We start from the raw sequence: 20,598 nt of genomic DNA on the forward strand, positions 1-20,598 counted from the left end.
CAGGTTGACTACTGATCAGCTATTGTTTCTTCCAACCGTCATCCATCCCAATTATTGGAATAACCTTTGTTATTTGTTCTTAAACTTGATTAGAAGGGAAACAGTAATATTGGCCAGGGTCCCCCATCCAGCTGTGTTATCGTTCACCAGGCTGTTGCTGAGGTACATCTGCCATCTGAAAGCAGCATTTCAAGGCCCAGTGACAGAGGGAGAATGACTATACATGAAATAAAAGAAATCGTTGGCGATTTGGTGAAGAGTAAAGATGTGGCCCCCAAGCCAGGTGAGGCAACTCCCCCCCGCCCCCCGTCTGGCCTGGCATACCTAGCAAGGGGGCCTGCCTCAGCTGGCTCACGGGCCTGATAAGCCAGGCTTGCCAGTCCAGGCACCTCTCAGGGCCATTCTCGGGTTAGCCAAGACAGCTCCCCACCCCCACAAATAAGTTTGACACCTATGGATTAGAATGAACTGAATGAAAAAAGATCGTCAACAGAGACACCTTCTCAGTCTTTTGGTTAAATAATTTTTATTTATTCCAAGGCTATTCTGAAATTGCACCAGTACAATTCTGAAAAGCAGTTCCTATTTAGCAATCTTGCTATTTGGTATAGTTCTTAAGTTTGGACATGGTGCAAAAATCTCCTTTTACCTCTGGTCATCCCAAATTCAGAATTAGAAAGTTAATTTGTTACATACAGTTAAAAGCTAAAATATCAAGAGACGACGCTTTATATATTACATTACTTTCAAAGCAAGAAGTTTACCTTTGTTACATTTTAGTTTCACAGTTAAAACTTACGGTAACTCTATAATAATCCAATGATTTTAGGAACTGATTTTTAGTCCAAAAGTTTGCTTTTGATGCTTCCTATCCTATCTTTTAAAAAATTACCAGAATTAAAAACACTTTAAAACTGGCCCATATCAATACACTAAACAGCATTAGAATTCAACAAAATATTAAACAAGCTTTAAATTTACAATTAGTTATATACAATACAAATAAGCTCCTAAGTGTTTTTGGGTAATATTTAAACTCAGACAGCTGCAACACCTATTTTCACAGTCACTTCAATTTATTTAAGTTACATAATACTTTTATGCAAGCACACTACCTTTTGTAGCTGAACTTGACATGTTGGGAACCAAAGACAACTAAGTATTCCAAAACAAGCATTTTCTCCTCAATATCCTACATCAACGTTGTGAGTGTTTTACAATAAGCAGAGTGCCAAAAACAGCAAAACTACAGCAATTAAAGCCACTCGCAAGCTGAAAATTCACATTAAGCCTTCCCAACTGCTGCACATCAAGTGATATCATGCATTTTAACAAGAGTTCTAAATAAGGTGTGGAAATGAAAGTCTTTCATTTAAAAAGAAGCATCCATCCAAACAATTTCAAACGCACAACTGTGCCTCTCACCTAGAGCACTGTTTAACCTTGCAATGCATTTTGAGTGGGATATTATGGGATTCACAGATTCTCAGTTCGAACAGCAAACTACTCACTGTAACTAAACAGGATTTAGATACTAGTGAGACAGGTACTGAATGCAGAGACATCATCCTAAAAAAAAACCCAGTAAGAAAAGTTTGTAATGTTGTGTAAGTGATACTGTAATTATTGGGTGTGTTAAGTGCCGTCAAGTCGCTTGTGACTCAGGGCGACCTTATGAATCAATGTCCTCCAAAATGTCTGCTCGTTAACAGCCCTTGTCCAGGTCTTGCAAAACTGAGGGCCGCGGCTTCCTCTATAGTGTCCATTAATCTCATGTTGGGCCGTCCTCTTCTCCTGCCGCCTTCAACTTTTCCTAGCATTACAGTTTTTCTCGGAATGTGACCAAAGTACAATAGCCTCAGTTTAGCCTCATTAATTATTCATGCCAGAAGTCACTCTGAGACTTCAGTTTTCTACACTTAAAATCTTGCGCGTTTAGAAGACTTTTACCCCAGTTCTTTCGGAAAGGAAAATAAAAGTTTTCTACATCCGCCAGAACAGAATACTCCCTAAATCACAGTGAGTAATGCTGGTGACAAAAGCAAGTATGTTCATCCACATCAAACACTTATAACGTTGCTCCTGAGGAGACTAATTGAGTCTAATGAATGTATTGGAACGTCTCTGGTGACATGCTCTGTGCAAAGTTTACACACTGCCACATCCAAAGATTACATAACTGCTTCTTGTTCATACATGGGTGGGGAGGAATGGGTTCAGGGCTTTTGGGGAAGATGGTATACACCAGTGGAATTAGAATGTAGCTTCAAGCAGCCAACATAGTCTGAGAAATGACTATTACTAACGACTCCTCCCCAGTATATCTACAGCAGCTCTACTGAGACTTCCAAGGTGGAATTACAAGAGACTCTACTGTTCTGAATATCACAATTATTTCCTTAAGACATAAAATATGGAGAGCAAAATAGCAAACACTTCTACAAAATCCCTACATCAGCAGGTTTGCAAGAAAATTCATGTAGTGCCTGTATAATTCATGTATTTGGTGTCCTATCAAAGGAGCATGCCTTCTTTCCTCAAAGCAACACATTCAAATCAAATCTGTATCAAACTACTAGCAGAGTCTTCGTGTCATTATTAAGTACGTTAAATATTGCAAATGACTGGAAAAATGCAAAAAAGATGCTCAAATGCCTGATCATGGGGAACAATTAAGCAAGTTCAATGAATATTGTTCCTTAGTTTTCCCACCATTAACAACCTATCTGTCAACAGGAAAACATGACAAATAAAAAGGAAATAGAACCACAGCCACATAGAATTTGGGACTGCTCACTACAAATTAACGGATATAAGTAAACTCACTGTGAGGAGGAAATATGCTGCTTTTCTTACATGGAGATGTTCACAGAACATAATTTACCTACCAAACTACACATTTAGTATACTTTCCTTTTGCAAACTCACAAGAAATACAAGTGTCAAAAATAGGCGACTTTTGACATGAAACTATTTTTGGTGCTTCCTAACAAGCTCCGGCAGCTGGAATCTTGGGTTGTTTATTGTCATCTACACAATTACATCATTGTCATCTACACAATTACATTAGTGGCAGCCCACAGGAAGATTTTCAGCATTTCATACAGATGACACTTCTGCAAGACAATGGTTTTTGTTCCCAGAACTTCCAACATGGGAGCTGAAAGAGCATGGGGGCAGGGAATTAGAGGGCACTTTATTTGAAGAGGCTCATAGGAGGGAAAGAGAATATTCAGGGAATCAGAAAAGGGAATCTAGAGAAGTAAGTGTGTGTGATGTCTAATGACAACATTGTAAGGGTTTCAGCTGACTAATGACTGAGATGTTCAGAGGTGGTTTGCCACTGCCTGCCTCTTTGTGAACTGAGAGAGTTCTGGGAGAACTGTAACTGGCCCAAGGTCACCCAGGAGCCTTCACGTGGAAGAGTGAGGACTCAAACCCAGTTCTGAAGATGAGATCCAATTGTTCTTAACCACTATCCCACTATCCCACTGTTCTTAACCACTATCAACAGAACTATTACTGTAGTAGACAAAAGTATTGGGAAGAATGGGTGAAAACCCCAATATTAGATTAGGCCTGGGGTTCCCCAACATCTTTAAAGAAGTGTATGAAGTTCTTCAGGGCAGCCTGAGGTAGACCTTGGAGTCATGTGGGCTTAGGAACCATCTTTACTACACATATCTTAAAGTGCTTTGCCACTTCTACCATTTCAATTACAAAATGACACTCGCTTCCTCTCACAATATTGCTGTTTTTTGTAGAGTAATCCTTATTTCATCTATTAAAGGGTCTCTTGCTGTCACATTCCTAACTGCTAATTTTTGAAGCTTGCAAACCAGGTTGTTATTGCTGTTTTCATCTCTACCACAACGACAGAGTTCTTCCCCCGCTGCCCAAGTTGCCTCAGGATCATCCATTCATTGCACCAAAAGCAACATTCAGGTTGTTGAACCTGAACTTGTTCTGCTTTTCATGACCAGACTGCACAACTGGAAAAAAAAACTAGCTATAACATTTGTTTAAACACTCTAAAAGGTTTTGCTGCAAATCATGATAATGGATAAAAACCATGTGAGACCGGGGCTGTAGCGAGAAGAAAAGATGGGAAAGACTGAATGGAAAACTGGTTGTGTTCACCCCAATATAAGTACAGAAAGTAACTGACCTATGTACCATAGATCCTCAGTCAAAGCCAATCTCCCAACATCATATTACCCATCATTCAAGTGCAGCAGCAGATGCTGAATGAGTTACATTATATACCATATGGAGACTATTTTGCTGTCAGCTGCCAAAGGAGTAAAACATTTCAGAATTCTGAAACATTTCATTGTTCTCAACATCTGTCCCTGTGGCTTTACTGTGTTGAATGTGAAAGTGTCCTTGTTCCTACTTCATTGCCAATGGTTTCATAGTAGAATTTATAGATATTCTATAGTTTCTATGCTGCAAAAGAAGAATATACATCCAACAGTTGTTCCAAACCATAACAGGAAGCATAGAGTGGTAAAAGTGTTTCGTGTTTACTGCACATAGATGTATTTCTAATACTAAAGGAAGGGGTGAAGGTGTGCGCGTGTGTCTGTGTATAGTTGGCACATACACAGAATTAATCGCAAAGAAGCAACAAAAATTACAATCCAGAATTAGAAGCCATAGCAGGATCTGAAAGATAAGGCTTGAATCTGGCTGTTTTTCTTTTAAGCACTGTAATGTTCCTGCTACATTTTATCACTGCAAGTTTTTAACAGAGACAATGCCAACTAACACTTGCATGTGTCTCTGCCTATTTTCAGATTTGGGAAACAAAACTGATTTCAGTGAGGCAAACCATGAAAGCAAAGATGTCAAACGCCAAATCCTGAAAGTAACTATGGGATAACAGACTGGAAGGAGATGAAAAGAAATGTAGTTAAAAATCAAGGCACCTGTCTTGCAACTCTGTCAAAGCCACTGTATTAATTTACCATAATTTCAAACCTAAAGGAATTGCACAATCACTGAACTACATCGATAAAGCATTCCGGCAGAACTGTTAGTCGTCTTCTTTAGGAAAAACAGTTTTAGATGCAAAATTCATGTTTCACCACCTCAAGTCACACAAATAAGTTAACCAAATGTTCAAGCATTATGCTTCAACAAGAACTTAAGCCACATCCAGTACACCTGCAGCCACCAGGTGTCGCGACAGCCAGTCCAGTCCTTCATACAGTCCCATGCCACTTTGGGCGTCACAACCTTGAATGTACCAGTTTCGGCCACAGCAGAGTTTGTGAAGACTCAGCAATTCTGTGATCTCCTCTACTGAAAGTGCCCCTGCCACATCCTGCAAAGAACAGCCACAGACGCATTAAATTCAAAGACTGCAGTTTTACCGCCAAAGTCTTCCTGTTTAAGAATGAAACATGTTAAAAAAAATTCCACAGATGTTCCACAGCAAAACTGATTATTTGTCCAAGGATGTACATGCCTATTTTTATCTACGGCAGCAACTAATTTCACCAAGGTTATCTAAATACAGATTAGTTTAACTACGACAAGTTTTAAATTTTGTTTTGCATTCCTGTGAATTTGTCACAAAGCAGAACGGCAGGAGAGAAATGAAGCACAGTACCTGCTTATTAGCAAAGATCAGTAGCAAAGCATCTCGCAACTCCTTCTCGGTTAACAGCTTGGCAAGTTCACTGTGCGCCTCACTGACCCGATCTCGGTGGCTGCTATCAATAACAAACACCACCGCTAAAAAAAAAAGAGAACCAGTATCTGGTTATATTTTTGCATGTGAGTATTTTTCATTCCATTTTCAGATTATCATATCCACAAGGAGCTGTGTTACCTGGGGGAAGGGAGTTACGAGTGTGATGAAAGAGTTCATATATTACATTTTAACTAGGTTTGGAAAATATCCTTCAGAACAGTGGTTCTCAACCTTCCTAATGCCGCAACCCTTTAATACAGTTCCTCATGTTGGGGTGACCCGCAACCCTAACATTTATCCATTTTACAGATGGAGAATACTGATGAAGAAAGTCTTAGGCGACCCCTGTGAAAGGGTTGTTCAACCCCCAAAGGGGTACCAACCCCCAGGTTGAGAACCACTGCTTCAGAATGTGCTTTTTACTATTAATAATGAAATTCGTTTCTTCCATATTGCATAATGTAACTTGCTGAAGTGGCATCGCACAGCATTACACGACTGAATCATGAAAGTAAAAATGCTCAAATTGTTTGAGACAGTTAACCATCTAGAGTTTCAAATGTCATTTGAAGCGGTTCTATACCTAACCTACTGGTATTATAAAGCTCAATGCACAATCATGCAAATCAATCTTCATAGATACCATGATCTATCACACAAAATATTATTTGGCCACTAAATCATATACATGTCTCCTTTGAATTAATACACACATTGACTCCAATTGAACCTACTTTCTAGTTGTTAAGTTCATGACTACAGGACTAGAAAGAAGCTTACAATCTTCCACTATCTTACCCTTCAACTGTCAGATGTTCAACATCAGTTGTAAAATATATGCTTATTCTTACCTTGCGTGTTGAGGTAATAATGTTTCCATAAAGGTCTCAGCTTGTGTTTACCTCCTACATCCCAAATAGTGAACTTCAGATTTTTATATTCTACAGTCTCAACATTAAAACCTAAGAGGAAACCAAAGTTTTTAAGTCACATTTCTAACAAATCATTCCAACATAAAATGTTATTTCCAAGTCACTGTTACTTTACCTATTGTTGGAATAGGTTGCATGAACTCATCCTGCTTTAATTTAAATAAAATAGTTGTTTTGCCAGCTCCATCTAATCCCAGAGTCACAACCCGGATCTCCATTTTTGGCCCAATGTGTACCCTGTTGTCCTGAAAACAAGAGAAATAGAGTGCTTGAAGATGCAAAGCTGCTTCCAAATACCAAGTGATCTGATAGAGAAGCCTTCCATGAAGTCAATAAAGAGAGAGAAAAAGGAGGGGAAAGCAAAAGGGCATTTCCTGGTCCATGAATGGAGGTAGGAAGGCACACAGTGCTCTTTGGTTCTCAGCCACTGTATCTTATTTAGGATACAGCCATGTCATGTTAAAGAATGCAGCTGGAATCCATGAGTTAAATGAAAGAGCAAACCCAGAATGACATAACTGACACTTGAGTGCAGAAGGGTGAAGATTCAAACACACTTCAAATCTTGATATTAGTTTATTAAAATGAGACAAGCAACTGTTAAGTGAACAAGATTTAAAAGTCATAAAAAGCATTTAGAGCTCTACATTTAGATCTATGGGAATACAAATGATCTCTCAGCAACAGAGACCAATTTACCTGGAGAAAATGGTTGCTTCAGAAATTGGATCCCACTGCAGTCCCTCCCCTCCCCCGAACCCTCCCCTCCTCAGGCTCTACTCCCAAAATCCCCAGGTATTTCCCAGCTCGAAGCTGGCAACCCCTAAGAGCATTCAATTGTACTTTCAGCTAAATATTATTCATAGGAATGAATGCTTCCCTTCACTGAAACATGTTTCAAACTACTTTCGAAACTCCACAGATTTAAAAGGCAGATGCACTATTATTTACTGCTGGGGCAATGGGGCGGGCAGGGGGTTGGGGAGAGAAAGAAGAGGAAAGAGCACAGAAGTCACACTGACACATACTCACGGCCACAGTTTAAGCAACCTAAGAATTAAGAGTCTGTACCTTTGTGAAGGTTACTGGAATGCCCGCATCTAGTTGTATGTGGTCTGCAAGCTCTGTAAATTGCTGTTGCTGCTTCTGCAGTGTTTCTAGAAGTCTTGTGATTTCTTGCTTGGCCAACACAACTCTGCAGTCATCCTTAAATATAATACAAGGAAGTTAGATTTAACGCAATGAAAAAGCACGGCCACTGAGCAGAACCAGAAACCATTTGAAGTGACACAAAGGCCCTTTCCGCACGGGCCAATTAAACCAGGGTGCAGCCAGGGTACATTAGCCCAGTGCAGCCCCAGGCCCTTCACATGGTTCTGGGCGGGCGGCCCCGGAGCCAACGCATAGCAACACAGCTGGCCACAGAAACGTCCTGGACGTCTATGCTCTTCTGCATGGCCATTAGGAGAGAGGCGGGGAGGACAAAAAAAAGGCGTGGTAGAAAAATGTGCCTCCCATGCAGGGCCATTTGCTCAGTGCCGCCTCCCACCTGGCCTTTCTGAAAAGAATTGCTGATAGCGCGATTCTCATTTACGCCGGATTGAGGTGGATAAACCAGGGCAAACGCATTGCAGGGGCGAGAACTGTGTGAAGTTCCTGCCCACAACGGGTTATATCCCACTGTAAACCTGTGTTAAGATGGTCTGTGCGGAAAGGGCCAAATATAGCTACAAACCCTGCTTACAGGGAAAGGAAAAGATGATACAATCACCAACTTTTTGTTGTTTAATCCTATCTTGTTCAATCCTATCTGAACTCTCTTTTTCTTTTCGATGATTTCAGGAACAACCATCTGGTCAGGTTTCTTAAAATATAATTGAGACTATCGGGGTGTAGGTTTTAAGTGCATATATTAGGGACTCCTTGAAGAAAACCTAAGTGGCCAAAGCACGTGTGGTGTTTTGTATTTTATTGCGTAGTTAATGTTTCATCAACTTTGCATGATATGGATTTTTATCTCAGCAAGACTCAAGTCTGCAGTTATTTTAATGAAACCTATTTTTCAGCCCCTTTGTTTTTAATCATTAATTGGTACACACTGAATACTGTCTTTTTATTTTCTATTTTTGGTGTTTTTAGCTAAACCACTTAGGCATTACACTCTCTCTTAAGGAGATCACATAATAAACATCCTAATATCTCCTCGGTTTTATCCTTACAGCAATCTTGTGGGGTGAGTTAGGCTCAGAAGGGCTGCTTGTAAGTGTATATAACAATGCTCAAGCTCATGTTGTACATACAAAATAAAAGAGTACAAAATAAAACAAAACAGTCCATATATATGAGGACTGATTAGTCTGGGAGTTACCCTGTTGTTAACAGGTAACATTGTGATGGGGTCATATTTATAAAGGGCCAGAAGAAAATCATAGTTCTTCACTAGGCCCATCACAATCTGTGGATCACTGCATATAACAGACTCCAAAATGCTGATTTGCAGGTTGCAGTTTGAGATCTGGTAGTAACCTAGGAGAGCTTCTTGCATGTTCTTCCTCAGAACTGTTGTTCTGTATTCTTCAATAAAAACAGAGACAAGAACCCATTAGCTCCTTTCTACTTTTACTTTGAACCTATTTTTCAAGGATACCATTATCCTTTCGTCTCTGTTAATCCCTTCTCCTGATCCTATTTCAAAAGACTCGCAACAACCTGTTAGTCAGGCTTAAAACCACTATTTGTAAACTAGAATTTTTGACTAGATACTGGTAAGATATATGTACACAACACAAGAAAAAATTCACAGAAATGAAACACTCTAATATTGCTACCATTAATATATCTAACCACGGATCTCAGCCACATTATGGCAGCTCCCCTACCTGCTGCAATGTCTTTTCACAGTGAAGGCAAGCAGTTGAAACCTGTGACAACAAAATAGTCATGTCTTCTTGCTGTTGTCTGAGCCAGATCAATTTTTCTCGCACATGAGCATCAACCACACTGAGAGCCATTTCTTCTTGACGACAGAGGGTTTCATGAAGGTCAGAAAAATAGGCTCGGACACATGAACGGGCATTCTCTGCAGTGCCTGGGACCTGGGCAATCAGAGGTATGAAATCCAGGAGACAAACAATTGAAGTATCCGTTACAGTGGGAGTTTTATCTTCTATCATACACTATCCTGCTTCTGTCTCAATATTGTATTTGGCTATGGAAGACATTTGCAGTAGGCTTTACCTAAAGAAATAACCACATTATTTCTTTAGATTGCTTCTAGCTTGCATTATTCTGGGAAAAGTTGAGAATACAATGGCTGGGAATTATGAAACGCTTGTTGCACTAGTTACCATCTTTTCAGTCTCAAATTACAAAATGCTAAGCAGAAGAGATTTATTTCCACTTTAACACTTTAATCCCATTCAGTTCCTTTTCTGTCGTCTTCACTAGAAAAAGGCTGTGGAATAAGCTGTTACATTTATTTTAAAACAAAACAAACAAAAAAGAGATTACACAAGGAAACCCAGGAATAATGGTCTTAAATGCTTGGAAAATATATGCAGAGCAACACTATGCTGTTCCAGAATGAAGGATTCAGGACAAATGGAAACACTAGATGAAGTATAAAATATCCACCAAGCATGTTCTGATATTTTAATTCATTCAAATTACCCTAATACAAACAAGGAAAACATGAAAGTTGACTATTTCATCCACAAGAGAAGCTGCTGTCTCTACATAACTACGAAGTGGTCTCCTAGAGATAGCAGCTAAAAATTCTGCAGCATAAAGAGGCAACTGAAAGTGACACATCCCTAAGAGCAATTACTTAAATTTTATGTACACAGGCTGGGATGCCAATATGTTCTATTTCTAAACAGCTATTCCCATTCTGCATGTGCAGCCACTGAAGCAACTTCCATAAGCAGCTGGCGATATGGGTGGGGGAAGGCTCTGTTGTTCCAAGAAGTACAATTAAAGTAGCTAAGCCAGACTTGACAATTATTTTTTGTCTTGAGGAGCCACCCCAAAATTTGAGGTGGAAGACTCATGATTTATTTATTATGTATTGTACTTATGAACTGTTTTGTTGTACACCGCTCAGAGCCCTTAGGGGATGGGCGGTTTAGTAAATCTAATAATAAATAACAACAACAATAACAACAACCCTAACCTAATCGCAACCCAAATTCTCATAATTCCATTGCTGCTTTTAAAAGCTCTATTTCACTGAATATTGGAGGCAGTAAAGAAAGTGACAAGTTAAGAAATGAATTAATCCAGAACACTGAAAGGTATCAACATACATCAAGCAGTGAGAAGAACTTCAGGTACATTAATGTCATACAGCAAAGCGTATTCTGATGCATAATGAGCTTTATATTTCTAAGAGTTACCAAGAGACGCAACAATAAAACCATTGATGAAAATAGCCAAGAGACACTACAATAAAACCATTGATGAAAATAGCAAGTGCCACAAAACAACATTTCTGGGTGCCATGGCAACCTGGTACCTGAGATTTATCAAGGCCTGGCTAACGACATCTCAGTCATATTTTTCATTATCTTCAATTTCAGAAAAATAAAGGGGTCCAGTGTGCAAAGAGAACAATTTCCTATGTTGCTCACCATCCCCTAAGCTTTTTACAGCTCCTAAAAAGATCATTCTTGGAGCCGATGCACAAACATAGCTGTGTGAATTGTGTGACAGGAATGACATGGGTCAAAGGCATGAAATCACTCTTCTTCTGCAAGCACAGCTCCTTTGAAGGAGGGGGTGATTTCCTTCCCTTGTCCTCCCTGATCCATGAGGCTAATGCTCTGCACTGATGCTGCAATCCCAGGAATAACTTTCTGGGGACTGTAAGGAACTGCAGGAAAGGAGAGGAATACAGAAAACACCTTGTGTGACTTCCATGGATGGGTGCACAGACATGAGCCATTGTCTTTCCTTTTCCTCAGTGCTTTTTGTTTTCTGCTTTCTTCTATGCAACAATTGCACATGATGCTCATCACCATCCATGAGTTAATGAAGCTGCCCTTGGCTGTACCCCACTGTTTTCATGGTGACTTCTGAAGCAGCTTTTGGGACTTATTTCAGTACTGGATGCTGTATAATACTACTATGAAGGCAGACAAAGAGAAATATATTTCCATTCAGAACCAAAATGAAATGCAGGAAAAGTACAAGATGCCTTACATGTTCTGTATGGGCCATCCCAACACCATCTTCAATTATCTGTTCTCCTCCTTCTATTTGTTGAACTATTCCAACTAGTTTCCGAGAATAATCTGAGATCTCTTCTGTGAAAGTCCTTATGCAATGTGCCATGTCTAAAATTGAAGCACGGATCTGGTTTGCTTCTGGTTCCAGGACACTGTGCTAAGAAGAATACATCAAAAGTAAGGGTGAACATCCTTTAACATTCTTCCCATCCATACCTCTTCCCAGGCCCCCTACTAGTCTCTTCTCCCATATACTACTGTAGGGAAAAAAGAATACAAGACCAGGCATTTAGAAAAAATCTCATCATGATGGATGACTAATTGTGAAAAGTGACTGAAACAAATGTCACAGAAGCATGGGAAGCATTTTTCTCTTTCAGGCCTTTTCAGAAAATCAGGTAAGGGGAAACATACAAACTAGATGATATTATACACAAAATGAAACACGCTAATAACCATGGCTTGGTCACTTTATTTATTTATTTATTTATTTATTTATTTATTTATTTATTTATTTATTTATTTATTTATTTATTTATTTATTTATTTATTTATTTATTAATTAGTTCCACTTTTATACCGCCCTCCCCCAAAGGGCTCAGGGCGGTTTACATCACAATAAAAAGCGGATAACAAAATGTAGAGTGGACCTCTAGGAAAAGGCCCCCATCCCCAACCCCTGCAGGCCACTGAGTCCCTTAACATTTTGTGCCTGGCAGTCAGTGGACCCTCAGGAATAGCAGAGAGAGCAAAGCAGGGAAAAAGCAGTATGACCAGGAATCACCCTCTTGATCAGTGGTTCTCAACCTTCCTAATGCCGCAACCCTTTAATACAGTTTCTCATGTGACCCCCAAACCTAACATTTATCCATTTTACAGATGGAGAACACTGATGCAGAGAGTCGTCGGCGACCCCTGTGAAAGGGTCATTCAACCCCCAAAGGGGTCCCGACCCCCAGGTTGAGAACCACTGCTCTTGATGATGTACTTATCATTTTTGAAAAAAATTGTGCCACCTCTCCAGGGCACCTGAACTTTATACAGTAAATTTAACACAACCCTAAAAACATTAGAAGATGGCGTTGGAGCCGGACACTTGGGAGTAAGCTCCAGAGATTTTTTATTTTTATCTTAATAAAACAAATACAACGGGCTCTAGAAAACTACTGGTGAGTTAATGGCACCCACCAAAGGGGGCCAGTCTCCTGCCTTTTCTCTATCTTTTCCTCTGCATCATCAGCTCCCTCCTCCTTCTCCTCCTGTTCCTGGATGCCTAGTCCTCTTCCCAAACACCTGTATCACCATGCAACAGTTAACAGTGCAGCTGCAGCCACCAGCAGTCGTACCCTGCCCACGGGGAATAGCCACCACCTGCGCCTCCTCCTCCTCAGACAGCTGCAGATGGTACGGTGACTAAATATTCAGCAATGGAGAAGGGCAGGCGCAAGACAGAGTGAATAACCACCACGTTCTGCTGTTTTGTTTGTGCTGTTTTTTTTTCACCTGTTCTATGTAAGCTCCACCCTCAAGCTGTGTGTGAGTGGCGATTGGCTGGAAGTGAGTCATGCGTGGCAAGTGGCTGGCACTACGTAGTTGTTACCGTGGCTGGCCTTTTATATAATAACAAACGAGCAAACACATACTTTCCCATTCCCTTCTACGCATTTTTATCATTGTTGTAAACAGAGGGGGAAATGAAGATTACGTACTTTGTGTCCCTGATGCTTTCCATATTCTTTGCAGACACAACACATAAGGGGGCTGGCTTGACAGCCTTCTTCCAAGCACACAAACTCAATGGCATGCACCTGGTGCTGAGAACACATGGTCTTCTCATGGGGTTTATCAGCAAGGGGCACACGTCTGTGTTTTGCTAGCGTCTTGGTAGAATGCGTAATCTGTGAGCACTCTGAACACAGGTGAGTAGCACAGACAGTGCAGTAGACTGAGGCAAGATGACTCTCATCTTCATCACAGCGAATGATGCACTACAAAGAAGGCAGAGCACATTAAGCACCAGATCATTATATAAAAGTGGAATATTGAGCTTGCTCAAAACCAGAGGTTTTATAAAGATTAGTGTAACACATATCAACTAATTGCCATCAGAACGCCAACACTAACCCAAACACTAACCCAAACCTTGCTTAATATAAGACACCAAGCCGAACTACATATCAGAAATATCATGGTTGAGAACTTACAATTTCAGACTGCAGGTGGCAGAACTTCTGTTTGAATACTTATGTCAAAAACTCACTGGCTATGAAAAGCTAATATGCCAGGGAGAAATATGCAAACCTAATAATTTCTTTGTCGTACACATTAATTTCCTTATGTGCAGCTATTTCTTTTTTTAAATAAGGAAGTGTTCTATCAAGCCTTTGACCCTCTTGGACTCTGTAGTCTCACACTACAGGAATATCTATAATACTGCTTAGATCGAACCAGCTTTTCTTCTGTTAAAAGCAGAAGCTGGACCACAAAAAAGGCTGGGGATCACTGGGTCTGCATCTATAAATGCCTTGTAATTTGGAAACTACGATAAGAAGAATTGGACAATATTGGGCAGATCCAAGCCTACATTTCTGAAGGTACAGGCTGTTCTTGATGGAGTAACAAGCACACCTTGCAGCCGGCTATGAATGTGAAACACAAGAAAGAAATCCACCATTTACTCCAGATAATTGAAGAGAACCATCTTAACATTGAAAGAGAAAGAATTCTAATTCAACTTGCAGATACTAAATGTGACATATAGCCCCCACAAAAAACAAGTTTTTCATTACTACCTCCCCAGAGAGGCCAATAGCTTCTTCAGTTGCTCCACACTGGCCACCAAGCCCATTTTGGAGTCGCTCTAGAAGTTCCAGCAAAGCAAAATTCTTTTTCAATCCCCAGATACCAGAATCTCCTGTTTTCATATAAGAAACAGTAGAAGTAATGTTAGTGAAACAAAGGACAATTCACACAAATATTATAGACACAATTGGTTCTTTCACTGTAGCTAACATGTCAGGATAAATTCTTTTTTACTACTATATATAGGCTGTAATGCAAAGAATCCACATGCCAAAGGAGATCTGGAAAGGTTTTTCAACAGCAGTGCCCCTCCCCCCTGCTTTTTCCATGGCCAATTGCTATTAAAGCTCAAAAATTAAATCTTTACAATCAGCAAATGATTGGAAACATTTACTCTCTATTATTGTACTACTTTTAAGTCATATGTAAATTCTGAAATGTCCTTTCTCTCCATTCCTTTTGTCTCCTTTTTCCCCTCTTAATTATGTATTTTGGTTTTATGTAGTGGTGTTTTATTCCTCATGCACAAATAACCCATTTAATTTACTGAAATTAAGCCACTGAGTCTTTGCATTCCTTTCAGGTTTGGCACGGCCAAGTGGGATAGAGTAAAACCCAGGTTAACATCTTTCTGGACCCACTGTGTGGGATGGAAATTGGGAATATCATGCTCCGGTGCTTCCATTCCTACCCAGAAACAGACTTTGACGTTTGCACTGCCAAACGTCAGTTGTTCTAGGGGTTCTTTCAGCAGAACTCTGTGATGCCCTCCAATAAACATGAAGCTGCTGGAATGGTTGTCCAGTAAACATGAGATGAAATAAATGTCCTCACTGTACAGCAGTGTTTAAATCTTGTTCTGGGGCAGGGGAGGAACTCCTGATGAGGCTAATAAAATGAAGCAAGATGAAGATGGGGTGTTGTGTGGTTTCTGGGCTGTATGGCCATGTTCTAGTAGCATTTTCTCCTGAAGATGCCAGCCACAGATGCAGGCGAAATGTCAGGAGAAAATGCTACTAGAACACGGCCATACAGCCCGGAAACCACACAGCACCCCGGTGATTCCAGCCATGAAAGCCTTCAACAATACCAGATGAAGATGCTGTTGGGAATGCAGCTCAGATGTGAGGAGAAGCATTCAGCTTGCCCTGGATGGGATGTCCTAAAGGTTTAAGTATAAGTCTGATGCTACGAGATCTAAGTGGCACAGTATGAGACGTTATCAGTAAGTATCAGCAACTGAACATAGTACAAGCATATATATAAGTTTGGTAAAATCCAACCAAGTTAAGTACTTTTAAGTAGCATAGGTTTCAGTGAGGCAGAATGATGAAATCAATGGGGTATAAGAACTCTGAGCTTTGGATGGATCATACTGTTCCTTAAATACATTTGATTCTACCTACTCAGTAATAGATTGTTGCAAATAGCAAAAAAAAGTCTTCCATCTCTGCAGGCTTCCAGTTCTTAACATACACAATTTTTTAATGAGCCAAAACAATACATGGTGATGTAAAAGGAATGTCAGTACTCATAGATGCTATAGGAATTTATCACAACAAATGCATTAGCCACTGACACTGAGCTTTTCCACTCCTTTCACAGACTTCCATAGGCCACACAACTAGGATCGCACAGATGCCTGAGACATAAAACCAGTTGCAAATTCTGAAGTACAACACCCACATGTCGTTTGGCAGTTTCTCTGCAAAAATGGCATCAAGCTTGAATACCACGGAGCGCACAGATCAGAAACAAAACAGCATTTTGTGGCCAACTGCAGAGTGAATACTGAGCCCATTGATGATAGAATACAAGTCACAAACATTCCTCTTTGAGTCATCAGTGACTGAGGACATTGAAGTCGAAACACATTTTTTACTTTCTCAAAAGTGACAGGCACATTACTCCCATGACAAGGGACTATGAATTTACTTTTTAAAAATGGAAATTTAGAGAACCTGATAAATGTATTGTTATAACCTTACCAAAATATTCAATTGCTGACTGAAAAAAAATTATGAGTGTATGTGGGGGAGGGGGGTATTGATGCCTCAGGGGCTGCAACAGGGAAAGTGGCTGCAACGTGGGTGGGGATATGGAAAGTTCACACGTGGCTGTTCACATCATCATAGCCATCTAGGCTTTGCTGCAATCTTACCCAAAACTTTACAGCCAAGCAGGTTTGAGACAACTTGGAGAAAAGCCAGGACAAACTTGGGATTTTCCTGCTCCTGAATTTTCAGACAACAACAGAACAGGCAGACACTTGACCTTTCTCTTTAAAAAGTCAAACTGTTCATTAAGGTTCAATTTCTTGCTGTAAGGTTCTTGCTGTAAGGTTCAAAAATTTGCTGTAGCAACATTACAGTATAAAGTCCAAGCTGCACTGCCCAGCTCCGTAACCGCATGAACTTGACTTCACAAACACAGAATCGGAAGAACCCTTTTAAAAAGCCAGTGCTGTGGAAGCAGGTTTAACACGGTACCACAACCTATAGAATATGGAAATTAACTTTCACAAAGAAATTATCAATATAATTCCAATATCACAATTGTAATTATAATTTCAGAAGGATGTTCTAAAATACCATTTTAGCTAATAAGCTATTTTCTTTAAAATTACATTTTCAAGCAGTTTTCCTTCATTCAGATATATAAAGCTGCAAGAATTAAAAAGTTGTCAACTTTTGGGCAGGAAACCTAGCTACACTTACTTCATAGCATCCCAGAAGGTATTATTCTAACCAAATATACATAAAGCAACCATTTTCTAAGACATCCAAAGACCTGTACTAAACTGAGATCAAAACATTCTATATCACGTTTCTTTTTACTCATAACAAGTAACTTCACCTTCAAAATGTTCCGTTTGTGTTGTGGCAATACACAATCACCTTCATACATTGGTATGAGCCTTCATTTACAAAATGTAACCTGAGAAATTGTCTCATCTGTTTGAAGTGCAAATTCAAGAGGAGGACAGAGAATAAATGAACTAATAACAAGTTACCTACATCAAAGGCTGCAAGCCTTTCTTGTTCCAATATTACACTCAGAACTGTCCCCAGAAAGGCTTCTAACACATATTCACGTGGTGCCAAGACCAATTTTTATTGTCATGTACAGTCAGTATCTCCACGTTTCCATTTCTTGAAATAAGACTGACACCAATAAACTAAAGTACACCTTAATTACCAGATGAAGGTGATAAACACCTTCATCATATCCTGTTTATGAGGTTCCCCAGCATCTGGCTGGTCACTAGGGGAGAGGGAATGTGAGAACTGATGATTCTTTGAACTAGTCCAGCAAGGTACTTCTAATGCTCTCATCTCTTGGAATCTCATCTCTGAAGGGAATATTTTTGAAGGCACTGTTAATGCTTCCTTACAGTGGCGGGTTGGCCACATATATCTGCTGTCTAACATCACACGTGTTTAATATCACACATGTCATGTGGACAGCACCAACACGATAAACTCTCTGAATTCTTGTTTTAGTACATGCAGGTCTAGAGACAAACTCTTACTATAAATTCAATATCTATGGTGGGCTTCACTATTTTAAATTAAAATATTCTTACCCAGCTCAGTAACCTGCCGATCGAAGGGACAGCGAACTGCTCTGCCATGGAGGGGAAGTCGAGTGAGACAGTCATGACATACTGTATGGCCACACAAAAGTAGTCGAGGAACTTTGTCTCCTTGTAACGAGAATACATCTTCACACACACCACATTCCAGAACCTATAATTTACAAACAGAAAATGTTTGCGTTCAAATGGTTTCTTTATTAAAATTATTTATTATTTATTTATTTTTAGACCAGGTGCTCAGAAGCAGCAGCAGCAGAAGGCCATTGCTTTCACATCTTGCATGTGAGCTCCCAAAGGCACCTGGTGGGCCACTGCGAGTAGCAGAATGCTGGACTAGATGGACTCTGGTCTGATCCAGCAGGCTCGTTCTTATGTTCTTATGTATTGCTTTTCCAAAACAATTACAGCAACTTACAACTAAAAGAAACTGAAGAAACTAACTATGAAGTAGCAGATAAAAGCAGCATCACCACAACACTATGAGGAAATAAATTAAGAGATAAAGGAGTAAACTGAAATGAATCATGGTTAAAGACTAATTAGCTAGCAACAACAACATCAACACAATCACAATCACAACCCGGACAAACCACAAAAGCCTTTCTCTAGTACCTTTACAGACAACAAAGGTACCAGGTGAACTTCTTGGTAGAGAACATTTTAGGGACACAGCACCCCCAGTGAAAATGCCTCATCTCTAATAGTTATCTGTCCTCTGAACATCTTAACGGGCAGGCAGCATTGCATTTGAAGTAATATTTCCATCACAAGTGGTCAACAGAGAAGTCACTAGAGTGGAGAGGGTAACAGGACAACCTCATTCGTTCAGCAGTTCTGACTGTATACTATTAAGCTACAGACTGCCATATCGAGGAAACTGAAATGTTAAGTATTATTACTGAGCATTTACTGTATTAAAATATATCCTGGGATATTTAATTGATATCTAAAGTATGTTGGACAATGCACATTTTACTCTTTACTATGTCAGATGAAGGCTTTCAAAACTAATCCACATTCACTACTCTGTCACCTTTATAAAGAAAAAGGTTCCAAGAGAAAACTAATGCTAGATTGCTATTCAGAATAAGAATTCCAATCATTCCTCATGAATTTTAATCCACAACAGCATCATGCCAGTTTAAGGTTTGTCACTCCTCACATCACGCCCACTGGCTGCACTGCAGTTTTCTGGGGAAGTTCCTGAACCTTCAGCAGTTACAAGATAGTTCAGAGAATACACTATCAGGGCCAGACTACGTAATCTTGTGAATCGACATCCAAAAGATGAATTTAAGGAAAAATTGAGTCTTTATTTTTCATATCAACCTGACTTGACCATGTAAAAACAAAATATTTCAAAGTCTGGAATTCAACAATGTGTAAGATATAATTAATGTATCAGCACATTTTTTTAGAAGTATGATGATGTTATCCATTCAGTGGTTCTCGACTGAATTAAATATATACATGATAAAGATTTTTAAATTTTATAAAAGTCTAACAATTAGAAAATGTTTTATTGGAATCCATTATGTAATATATTATGTATAATATAATATGATAATATAATAATGATAGGTAGATCTTAATATAATGAGGGGTAGATCTTCCTTTTTTGATGTAATTATGTCTGTTTTCTACTACTTCCTTTTTTCTTTCTTTTGTATGTTTAATAAGTGTTGAAAGACAATAAAAATATATACATTTTTAAATGAAAGATGAAATGAGGTGGAGGAGGGACTTTGTTATTGCATTTCCATGCTCCCACAAGAATTTCCGCCTATCCATCGATAGCTCGCGGAAGAAGCAGAGGACATGCAACAGACGGGAGCGGATGGGACAAATCAGCGTTTCTGCAAGAGTCCACTTATACAGATGAAAGTGTATTGAGCAAAAGCCCTGCAGAAGAGAACGCGGGCCGGGGGATGTGGCGCCAGTCTTTGCACACAGTCTTCACCCTCCCTGGAGTGCATCCCCTGGCGCCTGCCAGAGCAGCGATGCCACGGTGTTTCCACAACGCAGACTCACGCGGGCCGCACTTTGCTCACCTTGACGACAGGGCCAGCCGACCCCCGGCTTTGTCTGTTGCCAGCATCCCCCCCAGGGCCAGCCCCGACCTTGTTTACACTTAAGGCCGCCATCTTGGCCAACATAAAGACAGAGGAGGAGCCTCTCCAGCAGCCGAGGTCCCGCCCCCTTAGGGACTGGGAAAGGCGGGGCTAAGAGCTAACGTCACCATCGCGAGCCCTAAGCAGGGAGCCTGCGACACATCGAGGTCTGTTTGTGGAAGGGCCTGTGCGCATGTCTGCCTGGTAGGCGCTGCTCTATGAAGTCGCA

The 20,598-nt window shown here is 40.0% G+C and overlaps 1 protein-coding gene across 1 annotated transcript; it reads right to left on the reverse strand.

The window, feature by feature from the left end:
• Window positions 1-509: 509 nt before the first annotated feature.
• Window positions 510-20,457, reverse strand: TRIM23 (tripartite motif containing 23). The gene is made up of 11 exons (XM_048503221.1): window positions 20,310-20,457; window positions 18,247-18,409; window positions 14,651-14,772; window positions 13,568-13,846; window positions 11,833-12,015; window positions 9,513-9,728; window positions 7,705-7,839; window positions 6,749-6,878; window positions 6,553-6,663; window positions 5,618-5,742; window positions 510-5,329 (listed from the first exon to the last, which is right to left on the reverse strand). The coding sequence occupies exons 1-11, from the start codon at window positions 20,412-20,414 to the stop codon at window positions 5,150-5,152; spliced, it is 1,749 nt and encodes a 582-aa protein (XP_048359178.1). The 5' UTR covers window positions 20,415-20,457; the 3' UTR covers window positions 510-5,149.
• Window positions 20,458-20,598: the final 141 nt, after the last annotated feature.

The sequence above is a fragment of the Sphaerodactylus townsendi genome, linkage group LG07, assembly GCF_021028975.2.
Source record: "Sphaerodactylus townsendi isolate TG3544 linkage group LG07, MPM_Stown_v2.3, whole genome shotgun sequence".
NCBI classification, from domain to species: domain Eukaryota; kingdom Metazoa; phylum Chordata; class Lepidosauria; order Squamata; family Sphaerodactylidae; genus Sphaerodactylus; species Sphaerodactylus townsendi.

Excerpts from the sequence above, each read along its gene's own strand:
- TRIM23 (XM_048503221.1), bottom strand. The coding sequence starts at position 20,414 with ATGTTGGCCAAGATGGCGGCCTTAAGTGTAAACAAGGTCGGGGCTGGC. Across the intron at positions 18,410-20,309 it reads CGGCTGGCCCTGTCGTCAAG|GTTCTGGAATGTGGTGTGTG; the intron begins GTGAGCAAAGTG and ends TGTAAATTATAG. Across the intron at positions 5,743-6,552 it reads TTATTACCTCAACACGCAAG|CGGTGGTGTTTGTTATTGAT; the intron begins GTAAGAATAAGC and ends TTTTTTTTTTAG.